Source organism: Strongylocentrotus purpuratus, unplaced genomic scaffold, assembly GCF_000002235.5.
Source record: "Strongylocentrotus purpuratus isolate Spur 01 unplaced genomic scaffold, Spur_5.0 spur5_scaffold_10, whole genome shotgun sequence".
Classification (NCBI taxonomy): Eukaryota; Metazoa; Echinodermata; class Echinoidea; order Camarodonta; family Strongylocentrotidae; genus Strongylocentrotus; species Strongylocentrotus purpuratus.
In genome coordinates, this window is record NW_022145595.1 from 13,525,560 (window position 1) to 13,546,775 (window position 21,216).

At 38.1% G+C, this 21,216-nt stretch overlaps 3 protein-coding genes across 3 annotated transcripts; all 3 read left to right on the plus strand.

The window, feature by feature from the left end:
* Window positions 1-2,064: 2,064 nt before the first annotated feature.
* On the plus strand, window positions 2,065-3,145 carry LOC115921859 (CUB domain-containing protein 2-like). Its single transcript, XM_030980119.1, has 2 exons — window positions 2,065-2,452; window positions 2,751-3,145. The coding sequence occupies exons 1-2, from the start codon at window positions 2,122-2,124 to the stop codon at window positions 3,143-3,145; spliced, it is 726 nt and encodes a 241-aa protein (XP_030835979.1). The 5' UTR covers window positions 2,065-2,121.
* Window positions 3,146-3,242: 97 nt separating this feature from the next.
* Window positions 3,243-8,481, plus strand: LOC105437407. The gene is made up of 9 exons (XM_030980120.1): window positions 3,243-3,264; window positions 3,422-3,582; window positions 4,150-4,263; window positions 4,721-4,865; window positions 5,346-5,632; window positions 6,738-6,882; window positions 7,463-7,635; window positions 8,188-8,371; window positions 8,468-8,481. Exons 1-9 carry the CDS (start codon window positions 3,243-3,245, stop codon window positions 8,479-8,481), a joined length of 1,245 nt encoding a protein of 414 aa, XP_030835980.1.
* Window positions 7,994-20,665, plus strand: LOC105437408 (low-density lipoprotein receptor-related protein 2-like). The gene is made up of 17 exons (XM_030979568.1): window positions 7,994-8,371; window positions 8,889-9,302; window positions 9,829-10,041; window positions 10,296-10,380; window positions 11,132-11,313; window positions 11,920-11,964; window positions 12,307-12,435; window positions 13,031-13,144; window positions 13,708-13,824; window positions 14,518-14,640; window positions 15,221-15,367; window positions 16,058-16,174; window positions 17,119-17,250; window positions 18,554-18,650; window positions 19,238-19,354; window positions 19,869-19,940; window positions 20,580-20,665. The coding sequence occupies exons 2-17, from the start codon at window positions 8,963-8,965 to the stop codon at window positions 20,653-20,655; spliced, it is 2,106 nt and encodes a 701-aa protein (XP_030835428.1). The 5' UTR covers window positions 7,994-8,371; window positions 8,889-8,962; the 3' UTR covers window positions 20,656-20,665.
* Window positions 20,666-21,216: the final 551 nt, after the last annotated feature.

Below are 21,216 nucleotides of genomic sequence, written 5' to 3' on the forward strand. Positions count from 1 at the left end.
GCCTTGAAGTTGGACTTAAATATGACATGACATTCATGCCACTGTTGCTCTTACCATTGGTCTCTCAATAATCAGATAATATTTTTTCCTTCAATAATGAACTATCATAAAAGCTCAATTCTGTAGATGTGTGACCATGATTTGTACATCCTTTGAGAGAGAAATGCCAGTAAATGGTGACAGCAAACAGTGAACGGCCTGCCATTGTTAAGTCTAACTTAAAGTCAATCTTAGTCTTTGTGAAACACCCCTAGGTTTGTTAAAACGTTCCTATTATTCCGATTCGGATTCGGGGCCATGTATGAACATGACTGACAAAGAAAGCGGACAAAATATACAGTTCCTCATGTAGACAAAGGAACATCCCTTCACTGCTATTATGTAAAAATGTGTAGAACAGGTGTCACATGCATATTCACTTTTAACATAATAGCAGTGAAGGGATGTTCCTTTGTCTACCTGACGAACTGGATATATTTGTCCGCTTTCTTTGTCCGTTATATTCATAGTGGTATCCACATTCAAATAGAGTATCTGTGTGATGTGGGCGTGATGTAGACGTGCTGTGTCGATGGGTGTGTGGGTGATATGTGTGCGTGTGTCGGGGGATGGTTATTTGCAACGTTTATTCGTATTTAAAGATATCTGTATCCCATTATTGCCTTGTACAAGTGCTAGTTTTTAGAACAAGTCATTTCTCGAAGTATATAGGAAGTCTATCCTGGATAAATATCTTTTTCTTGAGATAATAAGCCGATTTTCATCTTACGTAACATTCGCCCTGGATATATTTACTGGTGTCAAGGTGAATAGGACTATAGAGGGAAAATGGCTCAACTCGTTCATACCAGTGGTTTCAATTGGAAAGGGAAAATAAAATATACTTTGCGATTAGTTTGAAAATACAAAACTTATTTTTTGGTTACAACCACAGGTTGGGTAATTTGAAAATGGTTGACAATATAGGTACACAAAAATACTTAGTTTTTCATTTAAAATACCTTAAAAAAGAACACAGCATTAAAAAAGCATGAACAAAGACAACACTCGGAAAAAGTGAGATATAAACCAGAAATTTGACTTTGTTCAAACAATGAATAATATGGCGAATCCATCTCATTTTAACTCCCAGAAAAATTAACTATGTTCTATTTGAAAAAAACGAGTTTAATTATTTCAAAAGTTTTACCATGTTTACAGTTAATTGATGATAGACGGAGGAAAAGATAATTAAAGAAAAAGAAGAAAAAGAGAGAACCTATAGAGCAATAAAGGGAAAGAGAAAGAGTGAGGCGGTGAGAATATTTACTTTGGGGAAAACCAAATTTAAAGAAAAAATGGTTTTATATGCAGGCAATCTCTGACCCGGATCTCTGATAATTAAACAAACATTATGTATTACATGAAGCATCATGTTCCTTCAATTTCTCAACAAATTTCTTTCTTTTCATGACAAGTAAAGTAAAATCTGTTTGTATGGATTAGGTCATTCCATTTTGGGGGTGCTCATTTAAAGTGACTTGATAACATTGTTGAAGGTTGATGAAAAAAATTGCTTAATTTTTGTATAAAATGTTACTTACTATATTTCTTCTACTGTACTAACCCTCTGACATGTAACAAAACCTGAACAAATTCTCAAACCGATGTATGACACCCTCTAACAGTGATTAACAGTAAATTCTCCAGTAAATTCTCCCAACCATTTTTGAATTTTCCCAACCGTTTTCCCATGAAAAAAGGACATAAAACAGGCTATAAAACATCTGTCAACACTTAAATGTCTGGAATGGAATGTAGAGCCATTTTATTGCTTTGTGACGATTTCCATTCACCTAAAATGTAATAATATAGTTGGGAGAATTAAGGAATCGATCAGATCAGTTTTCTCAATTTGTACCATGAATAATGGTCCGTTTTCACTCAAATTTTCAGATTATCTTTAGTTGTACATCTAGCATTGATCGAAGTCACTACCTTAGCACCACTATCTCTCATCTGAAAAATGTTACCAAGTCCCTTTAATCACTTATCTTATAAGTCCTATTTTGTTTAATAGACCTTGACTACCCAGCGGGCAAGGGTTTGCCTGGTGGTGTCATACCTATTTCACCAATCGAGATGACGAGGTTGACTTCGCCCAACTTCCCGAATGAATATCCACACTCTAGTATCATGACATGGGTTTTCCGCGTTCCTCCACCCTACTATTTCAACATTTGCTTTGACGTCTTTGAACTCGCCGAGGGGATGGACAGGCTAAGCATTGGAAATGGAACGGCTCCGTTTGCGGCAGTTTCCGAAGTGTTTTTCGTAACCGAAACTGCGTCTGACGTTGCGAGCAAGAGGCTCGACGATCGTCATGTCATGGAAGAGTACATGTGGATCAGGCTTGAAAGTTACCAACTTGCGAAAAATGGGAGATTTGCCTTTAATATCACTGCCGTGATAGGTGAGTGGTTAATATTGATGATGATAATAATGATAAACAATCATGGCGATGAAAATGCAATCATTTTTATTATAAGCAACATAAAAAAATAAAAAAATAAATAGATGAATAAATAAATACAGAGAATGAGTAAAACAAACAAAAAAACTCTTGTGGAGCAAAGAACGCATACAACTGTGTTTTGTTCTCCAGGGCACACTTAAAAGGGTAAAAAGTATTTCATATGCAAAGGCCTAAATTGACAATTGTACATGTACTTATCATTTCTGATTAATTACAACAATTATTTTTGCTTCAGATGAAATCGTCCTTGAAAAAGGTGAATTCAAGCTGCTTATGTCGCCGTATTACCCTCTGCATTATGAAAACGATGCCTATGTTAAATGGCAAATAAAGGTGCCCGATACGGGATATGGTGTATTGGTTCATTTCATCGAGTTTCATCTGATTGACAGTGGAGACACTCTCACCGTAGAGGACAATGTATCACCTGCAAAGGACAGTATTCCAGCTGTCTTCACGGGTGTTGATATCCCGTCAGACTTCGTCCTTTGGTCTACCAAAGCGCTGATACGTTTCGAAACGAATTTGGCTGGTGTCGGCGCGGGTTTTAAAATCAAGGTTCAGCCAGTGTTTGGAGAGGGTACGTATATGAAAGATCAATTGGTTTTGGCTCATCATACAAAATCGTGACCCCCACTGATAAAGTTTGGGTTAGGGGAGAGGGGGTATATTTTCCTACTGTTTAGTTACAGGTTTATAAATTGAATGCGACGAATAAGGATTCATGATGATGATGAATCTTAGCAGTGGTATGGTGCAATATGTTTGTTACAGTCATTCATAATTCTGAAGGTTCATAAATCTGAAAGTGAATGGGAAACCTAATCCATTTACGGAATTATGAACCTTTCCAGAAGCAACCCTTTGGAATACAAGTGCCTTGTCTTTTTTACCGCCACAATCTAGGCCATTGCCTTAGTCCTCTTGGATTAGAAGGGGGCTGGATTCCGAATGGTGGTCTGGATGCATCTACTCAGATTGACTCTGAGCATACACCAAAGCACGCCAGGCTTCACGGCCCCTCCGCATGGATTCCATCCCCGGATGATCCCGAACCACAGCTGACGGTAATCGAATATTCCAGCTTAATTAGTCTTCAACACTTTTGGTTCACGTGGCAGCATATTTAGCCCATAGCGCAGTATTGCCAACGCCATTGGGCATTTGAATGTTTAAGTAATAACGGACTCGGGGAGGTGTGGGGGGGGGGGGGGTGTGGCGTATGTCAAAGCCCACATTGATTGTTCTGGCACGTCCGTGCCTGACTCGTATATACGTACACGTTGATTAAAACTATATCTTGAGTCTAATTGTAGTTTTTCACCTTATTACCATTGAAGTCCTAAACATGAAACAAAAAGTTTTGTTTGTGAATGGTTCCTTTAACATTATTTTAACTTTCGTGCTAGTCCAAGGTATGTTTCGCACACTACCAAGTATTAGTTATTTGTATTATTGAACTTTAAACATAAATTTAAATGAGAAAAAAAAATCATTGTATTTGATGTTTTCATCTTATTCAAGCTTTCGTATGAATATTGGCTTAATGCAGTTAACAGATATATTGACATTATCAGGAGACATATGGGACAAAAATGTTCGGATTTGCCTCTTTGAACTTTTCAATTCTACAGGTTACCTTTGAGATGGCATATGTTACCGGTGTAGTGATCCAGAGTGGTCCTGAAAGTGTTGGTTCGTGGGTGGACTCCTTCAGATTTAGATTCGATCCTGGCTTAGAGATCGAGGTTTGTTAAAATATCACATGCATCGTTTTATAAGTTCTAAGTTTTCTGAGTTCATGTACTTTTCGTTTCATTGCTTTATCCAGACCTAAGAAAGCAATGTGCGAACAAACGAAACCCATACGCATGCAAATCATCAAAGGCAAAAGTGGTAACCGTCAGAACTGCATCTTACTTATATTTGTCTTTAGATACTTGTAGTACAAGATTTTTATTATTTTATCAAAGTACAAACTACTATTTCCGCAACATTGGAGCTAAGCCATCTGTGAATATGATAAAACTCAGACCATTAAACCATTTAATCTCCAGTTGGAATATCCACAGGCTCTCAATGGTTTTAAAGGCTTAAAAACCCTGATGAAACCAGTCTAGATTCTCATATGGCTATTCTTGACAGAAGCTGGGAACCGCATGATCGAACGAATGAGTAATTTTTCAAAACTTTACTTTGCATTAGGACATAGTCATAGAAGGAGACTGGAAGCCCGGGAAAGTGTACCGCCTTCTGTTCGTCAAACATTATCGGATTGACTTAATGAGGATTAACCCACGGAGTAGGTCGATCTTTTCTTTGCGTCTCGAAATCCTGGGTTGCCGGACTGGTAAATATTTTATAATCTTTTTCTTTGTTCTTTCCGTTTTTTTCTCCATTTTCCCCCGAATAGTATATTCGCTACTCCTTTCTTTCATCTTGTCTTCTCTCTCTTTTCATTTTTGCCTCCTTGTCATCTGTCACCGCTTTGTTTCCTTTCCGTTTATTATCCTCTCCGCCCTCTTCCTGTACCCTTTCCCTCTCGTCTTTGTTTCTTGATCTTTCTTCTTCGTCTCCGTATTATATTGCCCTGATTTCTCCTCAACCTTCTTCCATCTTTCACATTGTCATGCTGTTCCCTTGCCATTGTCCGCTTCCCGCAAACACAGAGTAATTCTAAAGATGTTTGCAAAAACGTCATGAGGACGCCAATTTGATTACAAAATATTTCCGTCGCAAGAAAGATTTACATTTTCTGAGTTCTAAATAACCAACGATCAAAGCTCGTACATTATATTTGTATATTAACCAATCAATGATATCGTTGCAGATTGTTTCTTCGATCTCGGTCTTTCATCTGGCCATTTACCTGATGACAGCATCAAGATTTACCGTGAAGGAAACATCACCTCGGAAGCCCCAGACAGCGTTCGGATGCTTCCCGTTCACTTGTTTCCATCGGACGGGCTATCGTCTGGTGGGTCTGATGACGATCTCGCTGTCCGCATTGACTTCAACACCACCACCCTCGTCAAGGATATCATCGTCCAGACAAGCGGAGATTCGAATCTCAAGAAATTCAGTTTGCAGTACGACAACCATTCGGAGATAGTGTTCGTAAGTTTAGATATTCTCCAATTAGGCCTACATATAAAATAAAATTGCACCATGGTGTAGCGTCGACAGGTCGATTTTTGCTTATATAGTGGTACAGCGTGTGTCTAGCCATTGATGGGACAACGGTCCTATGCGTTGGGCAAGGTGGGCGAAATGCCAGAATACGAGCTAGGCGGTCAAATGAGGCTGGAGGATTTAACAGACGCTAAACCATCTTCCTTTTGTAGTTGCTTTCTCATTATGCTTAGGTCACATTTGCTCTACGGCTAGGATACATCGGCTGTACGCCCCCGATATCAAGAGATACTTGCGGCGGACGCAGAGAACCTCCGGTGGCCACAGGGTCACCCTAGGGCGTATCCCTATATTTACAGGCCGTACGGGTCGCCGAGGGATTGTAACGCGGAGTAATAACTGTTTTCATTTCTATATAGGTTCGCCGTAGCGATTCAACGACGACCATACGTCGGGCGTACGGTGGCCTTGCTTTTCCCGTGGGACTGCCCTAGGGTCTTACAAATTACAATTGATTTTTGCAGAACCCAACCGAATTGCGGCGGCCTCAGGAATTCCTCAGGCGCCCTAGGGCAGCCTTGAGGTAGTTGTCCTAGAGGATGGTTGTCGTTGGGGGTAGGTGTCTGAGGGTAGTTGTCATAGGGGATAGTCGTCCAGGGGGTAGTTGTTCTAGAGGGTAGTTGTCCTAGGGGGTAGTTGTCCAGGGGATAGTTGTCCCAATGGGTAGTTGTCCTAGAGGGAAGTTGTCCTAGGGGGTAGTTGTCCGGGGATAGTTATCCCAGGGGGTAGTCGTCCTGGAGGGTAGTTGCCCCAGGGGGTAGTTGTCATAGGGGGTAGTTGACTGGGGGTGGTCATCCGGGGCCGGGTGGATGTTCAGGGGGTAGCTGTCCTAGAACCAGCTGGCACCACTTGCCTAGAAATTCCGCGACTGAATCTTCATGTCAGCCCTGCTCCTGTGCTATCCCACTTACATCTTTGATCAATTTCACATAAAGTTTGGTATTGTGCTTGGCACTGTGGGCATTTAATCGGTGAATACAGTAGAGAATGATTATAGGTGCCTTACTCATATCCAAGTATTTTTTTCCAGGACATCTCTGACTGTAATCTCAGATTATGCAAGATGGCGATCGACAACCCCCTAGCGGTAACCTCAGTCACCATTAGCAATTTAGAATGGACTCCTTCTTCGTCTAACTTCTTCCGTTTTGAGCTTCTGGGGTGTATCACTGTAGGTAAGAAACAACTGCAAGAAATGATTAGAAATCGACTTCCCTTTGATATTACATGGAGGCGTGATATGGTTCAATAACCGGTAGGTCCTAGATTCGAAGCCAAATCGATCCGCTAGTGCTCTTTGGTAAGGCGGTAATCCTCGTTACCTAGTCTCTCGGAGAGGACTTACAGAAGTCGGACCCTGGTAGCTTACTAAAAAGCATACGCACGCTAGCTTAGCAGTCAGGTATAACAAACAAACAACCAATATGATTATAATTATCATTGAAGGCCTTTATTGTTCTGTTCTTATACTTTTTAATTCAACCATGGGTATCACTGGATAATTTTGAGTGGGGGCGGGGGTGGGGGGCTGGAATGCATCGCTCTAGAAACGAATTCTATATTCTTTAACAAGAATTGTTATCAATACAGTCACAAAAAGAGGTCGATTTTGTATTTTCCGAGACCCACTGAATACAATAAAGGTTTACATATAATTATGACATGATTTTGTTTTACTACGGGGAGGGGATGTCAGTCAATCATAACCGATTTACCAAACTCCATATCTTTATCCTCTATTTCGTCTCTACACAGATTGCATCACGCCTTATTGCATTGATAACTGCAACCTGACTATGCTAGGGTCCGAGGACGCTAAAGAGATCGCCGAGTCTCGGACCGCCTTGATGCCAGCAAGATCCATCTGCGAGCTCAATATTCCGAAAAGAGAGGAGATGTTCATCACTTTTATATTACTTGGATTCAATGTAAGGAGCAATTATCATTGATATCATAGAGTAGAACGTTTTTGAAACGGTTAGAGAGATGTCAGGGGTAGTGATTCGAGGGGGCGTTGGGGAGGGGGCATGGGCAGGGGGTGAGGACATCTGAGTCGTATGACGGTCCATTGGGACTTCATCCAACGGGGTTTTCAGAATGAGAAACTAGTCATATCGTTCTTGTGGGCTAATAAATTTCCCCCAAGAAAGAACTAGGTGTGAACCAATGACCTTCCCCACCCCGTCCATTTACCCTAAAGATTGCTAGACGCGCCTATGTTCAGATTAAGTACAGCATATGATTTTGATTTGTGACTGGACATCGCTTGCAATGATTTGTTATGAGGGGGCGGGATCTTCTACAAATGGTGTCTTTTGATGAAGAGTTGGTAGAAATATCCAAGTGTCTCCACTTGCCATTCGCCAGGACTTGTTTATAATCATGTACTAACCCCTGCATTGAGATATATACTTATTATGATTAAAAATTCAATCAGATAAAGGTTTCCTTTTATTGTTCACGATTTCTGTTTCGTCCAGTGTGACGAACAAAACGCAGATGATGGGGAACTCGAAATCAGGGAACCTGAAAAGCGCAACCTTTTCCCTCTTGGCTCGAGCGTCCCACCTGTCTTTGTCTCGGCTTCCCCAACTGTATTTTTCCGCATCCTGACGGGAATCAGCACGGCCCATCCAGCCGTAACAGTCGCCTATGGTTACACAGGTCCGTATGATAGACAACATCATTCTCTATATTCCTTGTTAGCCTGTACTAATATAAATAATTACGTAGACATATTATGAATATTCACCATAAAAGGTTTCAACACCTAAGACAGTGATCATGCAGCGATGATTCTCAATTGTCACATATTTTCTTTATTCTTTTGTCGTTCTATCGTTCTTCCATGGAGATCTTACAATGATGCGTGCGTGATATGTGAAGATGACATATATAGAATAGGAATGCCTTCTGTATGTTGAAGCGAGTGAAATATTATGTGTGCTTAGTTTAAGGAGTGGTTAGATGAAATAAGGAAGGACTAGCTCCGATTTGGCCGGCCAATCTGCCTGGTGGTGCTGCACAAGAAATTATCTTATATTCACATCTAACAAAGGTATTTGAGGGTTAGGTCTTCATTATCAAGCACACTCATGGTAATGTTCGAACATAATGAATAGCTATAATTAAGTAATTTCGCTTTGTGTTATTTGCTTTCAATTTTTTTTTGCATGAGAAGATAAACCTGGATGTTACGAGGACGAGGACGAGGACGAGGACGAGACAGAGTGTAAAGGCACCGGTGGCATCATTATGTCCAAAAACTACTTTAACGACTATGGTGAAGACTTGCAACATACGTGGACCATTATCACCAGACTCTGGACCAAAGTCCTCTTTACCTTCATTGAAATCGACGTCTACTCTCCCGAGGACGACTGCGGTGACGATTACGTTAACGTTTCCTACTCTGGAGAACATAAGGTGTATTGCAAGGTTCCCGGGAAGTCAGCGGTCGTAGAGTCATCGGGCAATTGGATGCAGATCGAGTTCTATTCTGACGTGCAGTACACCATAGGCCACACAGGGTTTTTGGGAGAATACCGAACAGAACTCCTCAACCCGGAATACTCACAGCCTGCGGATAACGACAGTAAGTAACGGATAGGAATGACTATCACCAAAACAGAAACGGGAAATTCGTTCTATCACAACCCTTTAAAACGCTGGTCCTTAATTCCTAGAACCCAGCTTTTAGAAAATATAATTATTACATCCGTTTTATTTTCATTATAAAAATGTTTCTTGCACAAAGCTCTATGAAATGTTTTTTGGTTTGTTATAGTGAAAGAATTTAATTTTCGATTGAGGATTTGATCCAATAGAAAGTAAAGAGTTCTTTGTAAACAATATGGAAACTATCAATGGTTCGAAACTGAGCCACGTCTTTCGGATGGTGGCGTTAAAGGTCGGTACCCAGACGTAAATAATCATAAATATCTGATTGATACAGAATGTATATACATGTCTGTAAAAACCCAATTACACACGTACAAAAATCAAAGCAAATCAAAGTAAGTCTAATCCAATCCACTCAAATCCCATCCCATCAAATCAAATCCCATCACATCAAATAAAATAAAAGCGCATTTATGACAAATGACATTTCTATTTTTCAGACTACACTTGCCAGAACGACTCGGTAATCTTCCAAGGTTCCTGTTACAGTCTGTTTCGCCTCTCTGAAGACATAACCTGGAAGGATGCTGAGGAGGAATGTTTGGCCAAACAAGCTCATCTTGTGAGCATCAGAGACATTGACGAGATGACCTTTCTTCATTTCATGATATCCACAGCCGAGGGGAATGAGACGAAAACAGAAACATACATCGGTAAATACTAATATCCCAGTCGCGTCGACGATACCGACAACAAATCGATACATACCAAATTAACAGCTACATTTCAGTTCTGAAAGGGCAGTCGCAAATTCAGCTTATTTATAAAAAAAAATAATATGATATTCGTGTTTTACGTAGGACATGTTATTCAAGGCAAAAAAGCAACCTGTACCAATCAATGCCTGGAGTTCTTATAAGAGATGCTCTACCAACATTCATCAAAATATCGTTTCCATATCTTCCAGGTCTTGGGAACAGACAGAAATATGGCGTCTTTAGATGGACAGATGGGACTCCAATGTCATATACAGCTTGGGCAAAACAGTCAGAGTATGTTATGTTTTTCAATATTTCTTTAATACTGCAGTTTTCTGTTTTACCCCTTTATTTATTTCAATCTCAGTTTTCTTATTTATTTAGCTGTTATACCGGATGTCAAAATGGTATATCTTTAATCATGAGGGGTAGAAACATAATATATCTAACGTTTATACGGTAAAGATACGTCTCCCCCATGACGGCATAAACCTCTAGTAGAATTTCGGTAAAGTGATATCAAAAGCTGATACCTGTATTTTAAAGAGGTATATCAACATGGAAATAGAAGATGATTTGTTCCTCTCATTTAAACAATTTTTTTATTTTTATTGAGAACAACATTTTTATGTCTCTTTTGGAAAACTCTCAAATTGCGATGTAAAAGAGCATACGATGATCTGACATTTCAAGATTATTAAGTAAAAGAAGTAGTTTGTAGTGTTTATCGTATAAGCCCCGGGATAAGGCCTAAAAATAATGTTGTATTGCCCTTTGTGACCGACCCAAACATCTTGAAATCTACGGTCGGCTTTTAATTTGTTTAAACCGTTTTTTGGAGAAAAAAAATGTATTAAGGCATTAAAAACTGAGAAATATCAGCCCAAAGAGGGAGTTAAGAAGAAAAAAAAAGATTTCCGACCGACCGACTCATGTTTTGGCACCTAAAGGGCAATACAACATCTCTTTTTAGGCCGGCCTAAAAATCACTCCTAGTCACAGAGATAGGTCAACGTATTCAGTTTGACAATTATTATTTTTACAGTGTTGATACAACGGATCCAACAGACAGTCAACCTGATGGGGCTTCTCTTGAAGCTTGCGTCATGCTGGTTCTCAACCCGGACTCTCTCGTTGCCCTAAACTTCGACCTTTGGCACGACGTTGCCTGTGCGGCCAAGGAGACCAGTCAGTTCATATGTGAACGGCCCGCGGATAGAATAAACGGTAACGGCCATGATAGACTGAATTGTAATCTTGGACAGACGTCACAGACGTCCCCACCCCAATTCAGGGACATCAATAGAATAGGGATGGGGAAGGGCAGATGAGGAGGGGGTGGCCCAGTCTGACCCAGTCAGACAGAATAGAACTCGAGGTAATGAAAGGAAATATACGAGACTAGAAGGATGTTCTAGGAAAGCCGCCCAGTTAGGTGCTTTGCTAGAATGAGGAAGGGGTCGGAGGGAAAGACATCACCTTCCTAGAAATTTGTACCGGGTCATATTCTGAATTTGTTCAGGGTTTGATGGTAAATCACAGAAATCCTGGACATGAACAATAAATGGCTTTTTAGATTTGTTGTTAATCTCCGTTTGGCAAAATTGAAAATCGGAATATCGGTTTCTAACCCTGTCGGCATATTGAAAATGATGAGCTTCTGTTTACGTTTGTTTTTAAATGCTGTCAACATAAAAGCGTTTCTGATTTTTCGTTAGTTCTATAATGAATAAAACGTGAATGGGCTATTAGTTAGTTTTAATGATTTGAATAAATAACTGTAATTACTATATAGTAATGGGTTGTTCTATTAATCATTAAATATTGTCACAGATACAGGTTCACTCGTCGATGTGCAACTTCCAGTCTACATGCCAGGTATGAACATTTTTTATTTAATTACATGAATAGAATTGAATCAACAGATGCGAACTTTAAAAAAGCTAATTGAGACCTAGAGGAGGTGTTCATTGTAAAACTTTTAGTTTGGTCTTCTTTTCGTGATAATGAATTTGATTTTCATAATAAACTTAACGAAGATTTAACGGGTGTTCATCCTTATAACTATGTAGTTGCCGATTTAGGCGTACTCGACACAAGTTCCTTCCTTTACGAGATTCTGAGCCCGCACTTATTTGAATACCACTTAAAATTTGCTAGAAAAAACAACCAAAATGGTTTATAGAATATGAGCATTTTGTATTTTGTTTGGCATTGCAGACGTTGATGATGACGGACGTAGACTTGCCGTATTCCATTGTTCCTCGGGGGAGTTTATAAATGAAGTTTTCTTCTGTGACGGCAAAGATGATTGCATAGATCGGAGTGATGAGAAAAATTGTCCTAATGGTAAGATTTATCATTTTTGTTTGTTTTGGGGCTTATACGCTTTATATACATCATATTGATGGGGGACAAAGGTGAATATAATTTGTCTTCCTATGTTTTCCTGATATATCGTTGTTACATAGATCAAAATTAGACGACAAATACAATTTTAATTCTCGTTTCATTTTAGTTTTAAAATTATCTCATTTTTGTAAAATAGTCATTATGAGAATAGACCAAAGGCAATTATCCATTGCATTTTGGTCTGTTATACAAATAAACATTTCTCCCTTTTGGGGCATGTTTTGAAATGATCAAGGAATTGTCACATTGATTTTCAAGTATGTAGAAAAATAGATCATAGATGTTTTGTAGATATTTCTTTTTTTGTTGTTGATGATTCTTGTGATCTAAAGATCTGTCTACTACCTTTATTATTCCGATTTTAAACATACGGTTTTAATTGATCTAATGACTTTGCAAGTGTTGCACTCCACACTTTACACTTATTCCCCCTAAAGATGTCCTTTCACTCTCCCGTTAATTGTAAACATAGCTACAACTACGTTTTCGCAATCATAATGATATTGATTTTAAATATGTTTTCAAATTACAGATAACAAATGCTTGGCCAATCAGTTCCAGTGTACAGACGGTGCCTGTATTGCGTTAGCATTCTTTTGTGATACCGTTTCACACTGCCTTGACAACTCGGATGAAACGGCCTGCAGTAAGTTTGAAAAGTTTGAAAACCCATGTAATAATAATAATAATAATAATAGGCCCTCTCAAAGCGCTTTACAGATATACATTATTACCCCGGTCATCGGATTCAGGCTTACCTGCACACAATGTGTGCACATTCCCCACTCCCTGGGGAGCATTCCAGCCAGGCGTCATTTTTACAAGCGTACTTGCTAATCTAAGCACATTAGCTTTCGCATCCTACCCATTTAACACCTGGGTGGAGAGTGGTAAATGTAGATCAATGTCTTGCCAAAGGACTTTATGACTGATTGATTGATTGATTCAAACTTATTCCATTTCATATATCAATTGTTTGCACAATAAGGAACATAGTTGAAAAGGTGAGTTCAACATTATGAAATAAAACAGGAACCTACTGGAAAGCATAGCTTATTTTTGTAGGTTCCCAAGAATATTAAATATCAAACATCAAAATTTGAAATCATGATTATGTTAATATACGTGAATACCAATAGATTTAGTTACCCTTGGATGGATGGCACGAATTGACTCATCTGGATGTTTGGTTTGGTTCGTTCCATATAGAGTACCCGGAATGCGAGGACTACGAGTACACTTGTGAAAGCCAGCAATGCATTAACGCCAAGGAGAGATGTGACTTCGTCGAAAACTGTTTCGATGGTACAGATGAGAAAGATTGTGGTGAGTAACCATCGAAACAAACACTCCTCTTGAAAGAGGTCCCATCGTTCCAACAATCGTGTTAACGTTCATATGAATTCAGAAAGAGATTCGTTAAAGTAATTTGCATGCTACTTTAGTTGCAAATGATCATTACATTTTTATAATTTTTTTCTTCATTTCTTTAAGATTTTTCAAAGGTACAACGAATGTTGTAGAACTATAAATTGATATGCGTTATTTATTTTGGGAAGAGGCTTTTCTTAAATGTGATACAGATAGTGGTGGTTATTTTACCTGACAGCTAAAAAAGCAATAAATGCTTGTTAGTAAGCAACCAGAAGACCGACGGCTTAAGGTCCTCTCCGAAGGACCTGGTAATGAGGATTAGTGCCTTACCAAATTAAGGGCACTAGCGCATCGACTTGGTTTCGAACCCGGGTCACCGGATAACGAGACCACTGCTCTACCGACTGAGCTATCGCGCCTCCTCTATATCAGCAGCGGAGCACCATGACACCATAGCATGATAGATAAAAGTACAATATAAACAAGAAGCCATGTTTGTAATAAATATATCATGATCCTTTTTGTTTCTTCAATTCATTTAATTTATATCTAATTTTTATCTATTTATATATATATTTGTTTAATAATTTTTATATAACAAATGTCCATTAACTATTTATCGACATTTCTTGTTCTTCAAAGCAGAAAAGAATGACTACAATGTAGAAGTCTTCCAGTGCTATGATGGAACACTGCTACCGGGCGAGGTCCATTGCGACGGGATGATCGATTGCATAGGAAATACACACGAAGATGAGAACAACTGTCGTAAGTACCTGGGGAGTGTTTCACAAAGATTAAGAACGACTTAAAGTTGGACTAAACTTTGGCAGGCCGTCCATGCCTCTAGTTCCTCTAACCATTCCTGCCATTGGTCTTTCAAGGGACTTACAAATCATGGTGACAAATTTACAGAATCTACATTTGTTGATAACTCGTTATTGAAGGAATATCTAAAGATCAACCAGTGGCATGAATGGCCTGCCATAGTTAAGTCCAACTTAGAGTTGATCTTAGTGTTTGTAAAACACCCCCCCCCCCGGAACTGACCTAACTTTTGAATGTTTCACATGGGGCGTCGTTTTACTTGCGTCGCTCTGAAAAGGCACATTTTTACCAAAGGGGAAGGGGCTCTTGTAAATTGCCAAAATGTCTACGTTCCACTTGTTAAAATCGACTATTATGTAGGAGTTGCACGAATATCAATGATTCTAAATCCAGGGAACCCCTCTATCAACCACTGCCCATCAAATCTAATCAAAATAAATTCAGTCACAATGAGTCAAATTCATTTTAAAGCCGATCAAAACTCATTAACTATAATTATTTTTACTTTCTTTGCCACCAGCAAACCAGGAGATATTACATCAGCGGGAATTCTACTGCCCCAATGGCGAATTGGAGGTTGTACCATCCAAATGCATGTATGACTTCAACGTCTTCGGCTTGATCAAAGGGTGTCGTAATGTCAAGCATTTGGAGGATTGCAGGAACAGTGAGTGATGTTGTTGTTGTTGTTGGTAATAGTTTGCTGGCGTTCATTCAGTATTGAATATATACGCCATATCTTCAGTTTTATAAGAAAATCAGTTATACATAAGAAAACTGATAACAAAGATTTGTAATAACATAATTAATTAGTCAGTGAGTGAGATATACGCACCCCTAATATAGCCTATTTAATATCAATAGTTACATAATTGCACGATGGAAAAATTTATTACGATTTACATTTTTGTGGTAATTGGGTATAATATCTTACACATTGATGATGTCTCTTTTTTCGATTCTTGCTTACGCACGGATGTGACTAATCGATTTCATTATTGTAGTAGAAGTTTCATTCATCTACAACGGTAAAGTCAAACTCTGTCCCATCACTCACTCTCTGTCTATGGTTTTGCCTCACTGTATCTCTCTCTCTCTCTCTCTCTCCCCCCTCGCTCTGAGACTATTATATTGTTCTATTCTTCTCTCTGACTCTCGATCGCTCTGTCTCCTCTGTGTACATCTGTCCGTATTTCTCTTCCAGTTTCCCTTTCCTTTGTCTTCCACATTGCCCCCTCCCCTGCTGCAGTAATACCTTTTGGATATTGAATTATTTGTTGTTATTTTGTTGTACATTACGCCTTCAACATCTCTCTCTCTCTCTCTCTCTCTCTCTCTCCTTTACGTTTCTCAACAGAAAATGACACATGCCCTGAGAGCACGATGAGATGTCCTAATTCCTACTGCATCCCACTACGATACCGATGTGACCAAAAGAAAGACTGTCCATATGGCGAAGACGAGAATGAATGTGGTGAGCAGCTTTGTTTGTGTTTTGTTTCTGCTACATATTCATACTCGTGTGTTATCATTCTTTTCCTTGCGGACGGGGGTGAACCCTTTTCCCTCCAGGATTCTAGGCTCCCTCGAATGTGACGTCCTCCGCACCCCCCCCCCCCCTCCCCGACCTCAATATGGCAAGAATTATACCGCCCCTGTAGCGCCGTACATCATTGTCACCCAAAGTATTGTGTTTCTTTTACCTCCTTGTCCCCTTTTCTATCTTCTCTCTCTCTCTTTTATTCTTCTTACTGTTTCTCCTTTATTATTTCCCATCATTTTCTGAATTTCTTCTTTGTGAGAATTGTGAGAACACAGGCTTATTATTCACCAGTAAAATGTTGTGTATAATTATGTCAGTTGTGATTTGTATTATGTTCACACAAACTTTTGCCATTTTGTTTAGTCTTTCGGAAAGATGGCTCAACAGAACAAGATTAGGGATAGTTGTTGGATAAATTTTCCTTACGAATTTATATCTTGGCAACATCATACAAGTATTTCGTCTTGAGACTAAAAAGTTATAACAACACAATCATAGGGACTTCAGAGAAAGCAATTTAACATGCTTCCGGCAATTTGCAATATATAGCCTTGTCCATTACCTTCAGAAATGCGTGACATCGCTATGTGATCAAAATCCATGGAATACACACAACTTTATCGAAATTGAGCCCTGTGGTGATTTTTTCGAAAGTAATTCAAAAAATGTATTGAATATCTCCATTCATCATTTCAAGAACATGCTCAAAACACTGACACATCTTGGTTTCACCTTCATTATGAAAGCCAGCGTTTGTATGTCATCAATTTCAATGTTAATGAGAATGCTCACTAGACTGTCCAAATTTTATCCGACGTTATTGTGTTTTAAACTGATCATAATAATGTAATGAACAATTTTTTCCCACCACAAAGAGTCTTTTACCTGTCCAGAAGGCTCCTTTCGTTGCAATAGCAAACAAGGCAGTAAAGGCCTCTGTATAAGCCCTCAACACGTGTGCGATGGCGTCATTCACTGTCCGGATATGGACGACGAACTATTGTGCTGTGAGTAATCCTTCCCAATTAATCTCAGTTTTGAATTTAATTTAATCTGAATTATGAATTTAATTTAATTACTTTAATAGTCTTAATTATGAATCGAATTTTAGTCTGCATCTTGAACTATCGTATTTTTTGTTACCTATGCTCAAGTCTAATGTACTATTCTGTATCCATTTGTATCTTATTGATGTTTGTAATCCGTAATATTGTACTGACATACAAACGAAACAAATTTCCAATCATTGGACAATAAAATTTGAATTTGAATTTGAATTTGAATAAAAATTAAGACACTCTCACACCCATATCATGTAAATACTAAATGCCACAACATATGTTATTACTGTGATAACTTAAAACATCCAACATTTTCAATCAAGCTGGGCTCAAGTATATATATGAGCATGAATATATTAAATAAAACAGCTTGTGTTTGTGAGGTCAGATGTTAAAGGTCACAGGCTTATTGATCAGTGAATATAAATAAAGACGATGGTATCTTAGAGAGGCAGTCGCATTCATTTTGCCTTACAGTGTTGTAGACTCAGTATAGCGGTGATAAATATAATATATAGGCCTATATATATAAATATATCATACATACAGAAGAAAATTATTATTAAGTTCTGCTCGGAGTTCGAGAAATATACACAACATCACAAGATATAAAGATCATCCTTACAAGAAGAAATGGTTACCCAATACATGTATATAAAATAATTCATGTATACATGTTGTAATAACAGGACATCTATATATAACCCCAAATGGTATATTAACCGGACATCATGAAAACTGGTATATTACCGAAGCCTAACCCTAAACATAACCCCAACCTTATTCCTAATCTTAAATTCAAAACAATAATACTAAATTATTAAACTAATGACTAATGATTAAATCTATTGTTTCTTGGGAGGCCTTTAAGTTTCCTCTGCCTGCAAATGTACGTAGAGGGCAGTACTTCTTTTGTTCAATCATTAACAGGACACAAAAATGTCCTGCTAATGCCCATGTCTACTTAATAACTCATTTTTTTTCACTACATAATAGCTGTAAAGTGTATATAGGTATATTTTTGGTTGTGAAAAGCCTGATAGTATATTATATTGTTATCAGCCAATCGAAATTAGAGATAGATGTATTAAAGCTTATTCGTCCTTCTGGTTGTTTGTCCTCTTTTTTCCACCTCCCTCACGTCTCCCGGTTCCTGTCCCCTCTTTTCAATACCTTTTAACAATATCTCCAATGCCTCTTTTAATAAATACTAACGGCCCCTTCTTTCCTTCTCTCTCTTTCTCTCTAGCTGCATGCCCAGAAGGATGTGCTTGCAACGATCTCTCCTACGCATGCAATTTGACTGTTGATGTCAGTCTTCCGTTACCCAGACAACTTAGAAAATTGTATGCCGAATCTATTAAAATAAAATCAACTTAAAACAAAAAAAATTATTTTCAATATCTGGCCAAACCATTCTTGATGATGATGGTTCTATTTCAAGGGAATGAGAATTTTCGGTTGAATTAGCATTTTTAATTCATTTTTTTTCCTGAATCACCACTAACATTTGTAAATATTATTAGTATTTAATAATGGGAATGGATTTGAAACGTCAAGATATGACATGTGGGCTTAAGCCAAATTATAAACTCAATATCATTTTGAAAGGTTACCAAGCGGACTTTGTAAGGAGCACCATGAAAAGAGAAATCGCTCAAAAGTCAGTCGGGCGAGACACCTCAATAATCAAATAAAGTGGTTTTTCATAGCTACAATTCCATTGATAATCACATAAATGGATACATATTATCAACTAAATGAGAGATTCAGTCTGAAAAGGGAATTGTTATACGACGTGTAGTTTCTAAAACTTCTAAACTATAGTATATAATTCACTTCATTTATACAAGCTGAAGTGTTTTCTGTATACCCGCACACATCGGACTTAATACCTTTCTAATTGATATGCTTCTCACGCAATTACAATTAGGTCTTTGATGTTAATCAATGATACGACAGGAAATAACACCAGGGTACTCAGACCAATCGACGATGACCCGGAAGTAAATGCTTTTATTCCGTCCATGTGGCCATATTTGATCTACTTGTAAGTACACAAATTCAAATTTCAAATTTCAAATTTATTCATGTTTCCAACAAAACATTACAAGTGGAATTTAAGCATTTAAAACACATGTAAGAAATACATGTTGGAAACAGAGGGGTCCACTAAAAAGCAATGCTTGTAGGCCTACAAGTGTGAACACCTCAAATGATACTTAGGAATAATGATTAATTAGATTAAGTAATCTGTAACTACAGAAGGAACTACAAAATAAGGTGTTCAAACTGTAATGAGTTTAGTAATAATTTCAGATACACACCTGACAATTAGACCTGTTTGTGCAAACAGTCAAAAGCGAAAATGTCGCATTACGTATAGCAAAATGACGTTTGGAGCATCGTTAATCATTTCATGAAGGACCATGCAAGCTGCTTTATCTTTAAATTGTTAGGTCTTGTTTTAAGTACCTCTCTTAAAAGTAGGTAATTAATTTGTAGGTGATTAGTCAATATCGATCATTTCGCTACTAGATATTTTATTTTGCTAATTCATACAGGGATATAAGTCATTCGGAAATTTCAGAGGTAAAACCGGGGGCCTTTGATAAGAACAGGAATGTGCGGCATCTGTAAGTACGGTTTCCACATTTTATTTCAAATACTTAGTTAATAGGTTAGTTTTGTTAATAAAAAAATATTTTAAACACGATACGATAAGATAAGCCACTGTCATAATTCATTTATATTTGCTATGTAATTCCGCCTGAAAAGAAGTACAATTGTATACTAATTTACTATTTAAAATCATAAAAAAGAACACTGACCGAATATACAAGAAAGTTCAATAAAACCATTAAAATCTATTCTAATTATGTCTTTATATTTGAATTTTCAAAGGAATATCTAATCCTGTTTAAAACTGTCAAATAATTGCTCGTAAAACCTAAAATGTTAACCATCTGTAACCAAAAGAAACTATAATCTCAAAAGTTGGCCTCGGGTTACGCTTAAACATTCATCCAAAGTGTTTGCAAAATCTGATGTGCTTTTTATATCCATGGTCATGATGATTTATACACAATATCTTCATATTTTTGCCTCATTTTTACCCCCTAAAGTTGAGAAGTAAATATAGTTATCTGAAAAATATCATTCCAAAAGGATCTAAGTCTATTTTGGGGTGTTTTCGAATAAATCAGTTTTCAAAAACTATTAACACTACCCCTTCTGCAGTATACATGATTTCGGTATTCTATTTGATCTCGCAGCCATCTTCATGAGAACAAACTTGGTGAACTCCAAGAAGGATCTTTCAGAGGCCTTGAGCAACTTCGTTTCATGTAAGTTTATGGGATAGATATCCCCATCACTGGCTACAATACAGGAGCAAGTCAGCCGCCTCCTAAAATTGGGTCTAGACCCAAGTCCTTATCCTCACGACACTCCCCAGCGATACTAAAAAATAAAATATTAAAATATTTATTTATAGTTAAAATTAGATTCAAGTGGTACCTCGTTCGTTTGTTCTAAAGCAATTATAGGGGCCATTTGGGAGGGGGCGGGCCCTAAGCAGCAGAAAATTGTTTGGCATGGGCCATACAGTGCTTTGTGGCATCCATGCAATAAGTTACAATTGGTTTCAAGTAGTACCTCGTTCGTTTGTTCTAACGCAATTTTAGGGGCCCTTTTTAACCGGCCACTTGCAGCAAAGGGGTCCCGGTAGACATCTCTATTTGGATATACTAGGTTCCTTCCCGAATGTTCCAATACGCAGATATTGGTAATTCTTTCGTTTGATAAAAGTGCATTGACCTGCTAGCTTACTTCCTGCCAATGACTTTTTCAGACAACCAATCATACAACCCTTGCTTTCTAAGTAAAATACGTGTTCGGTTTGAAATATTT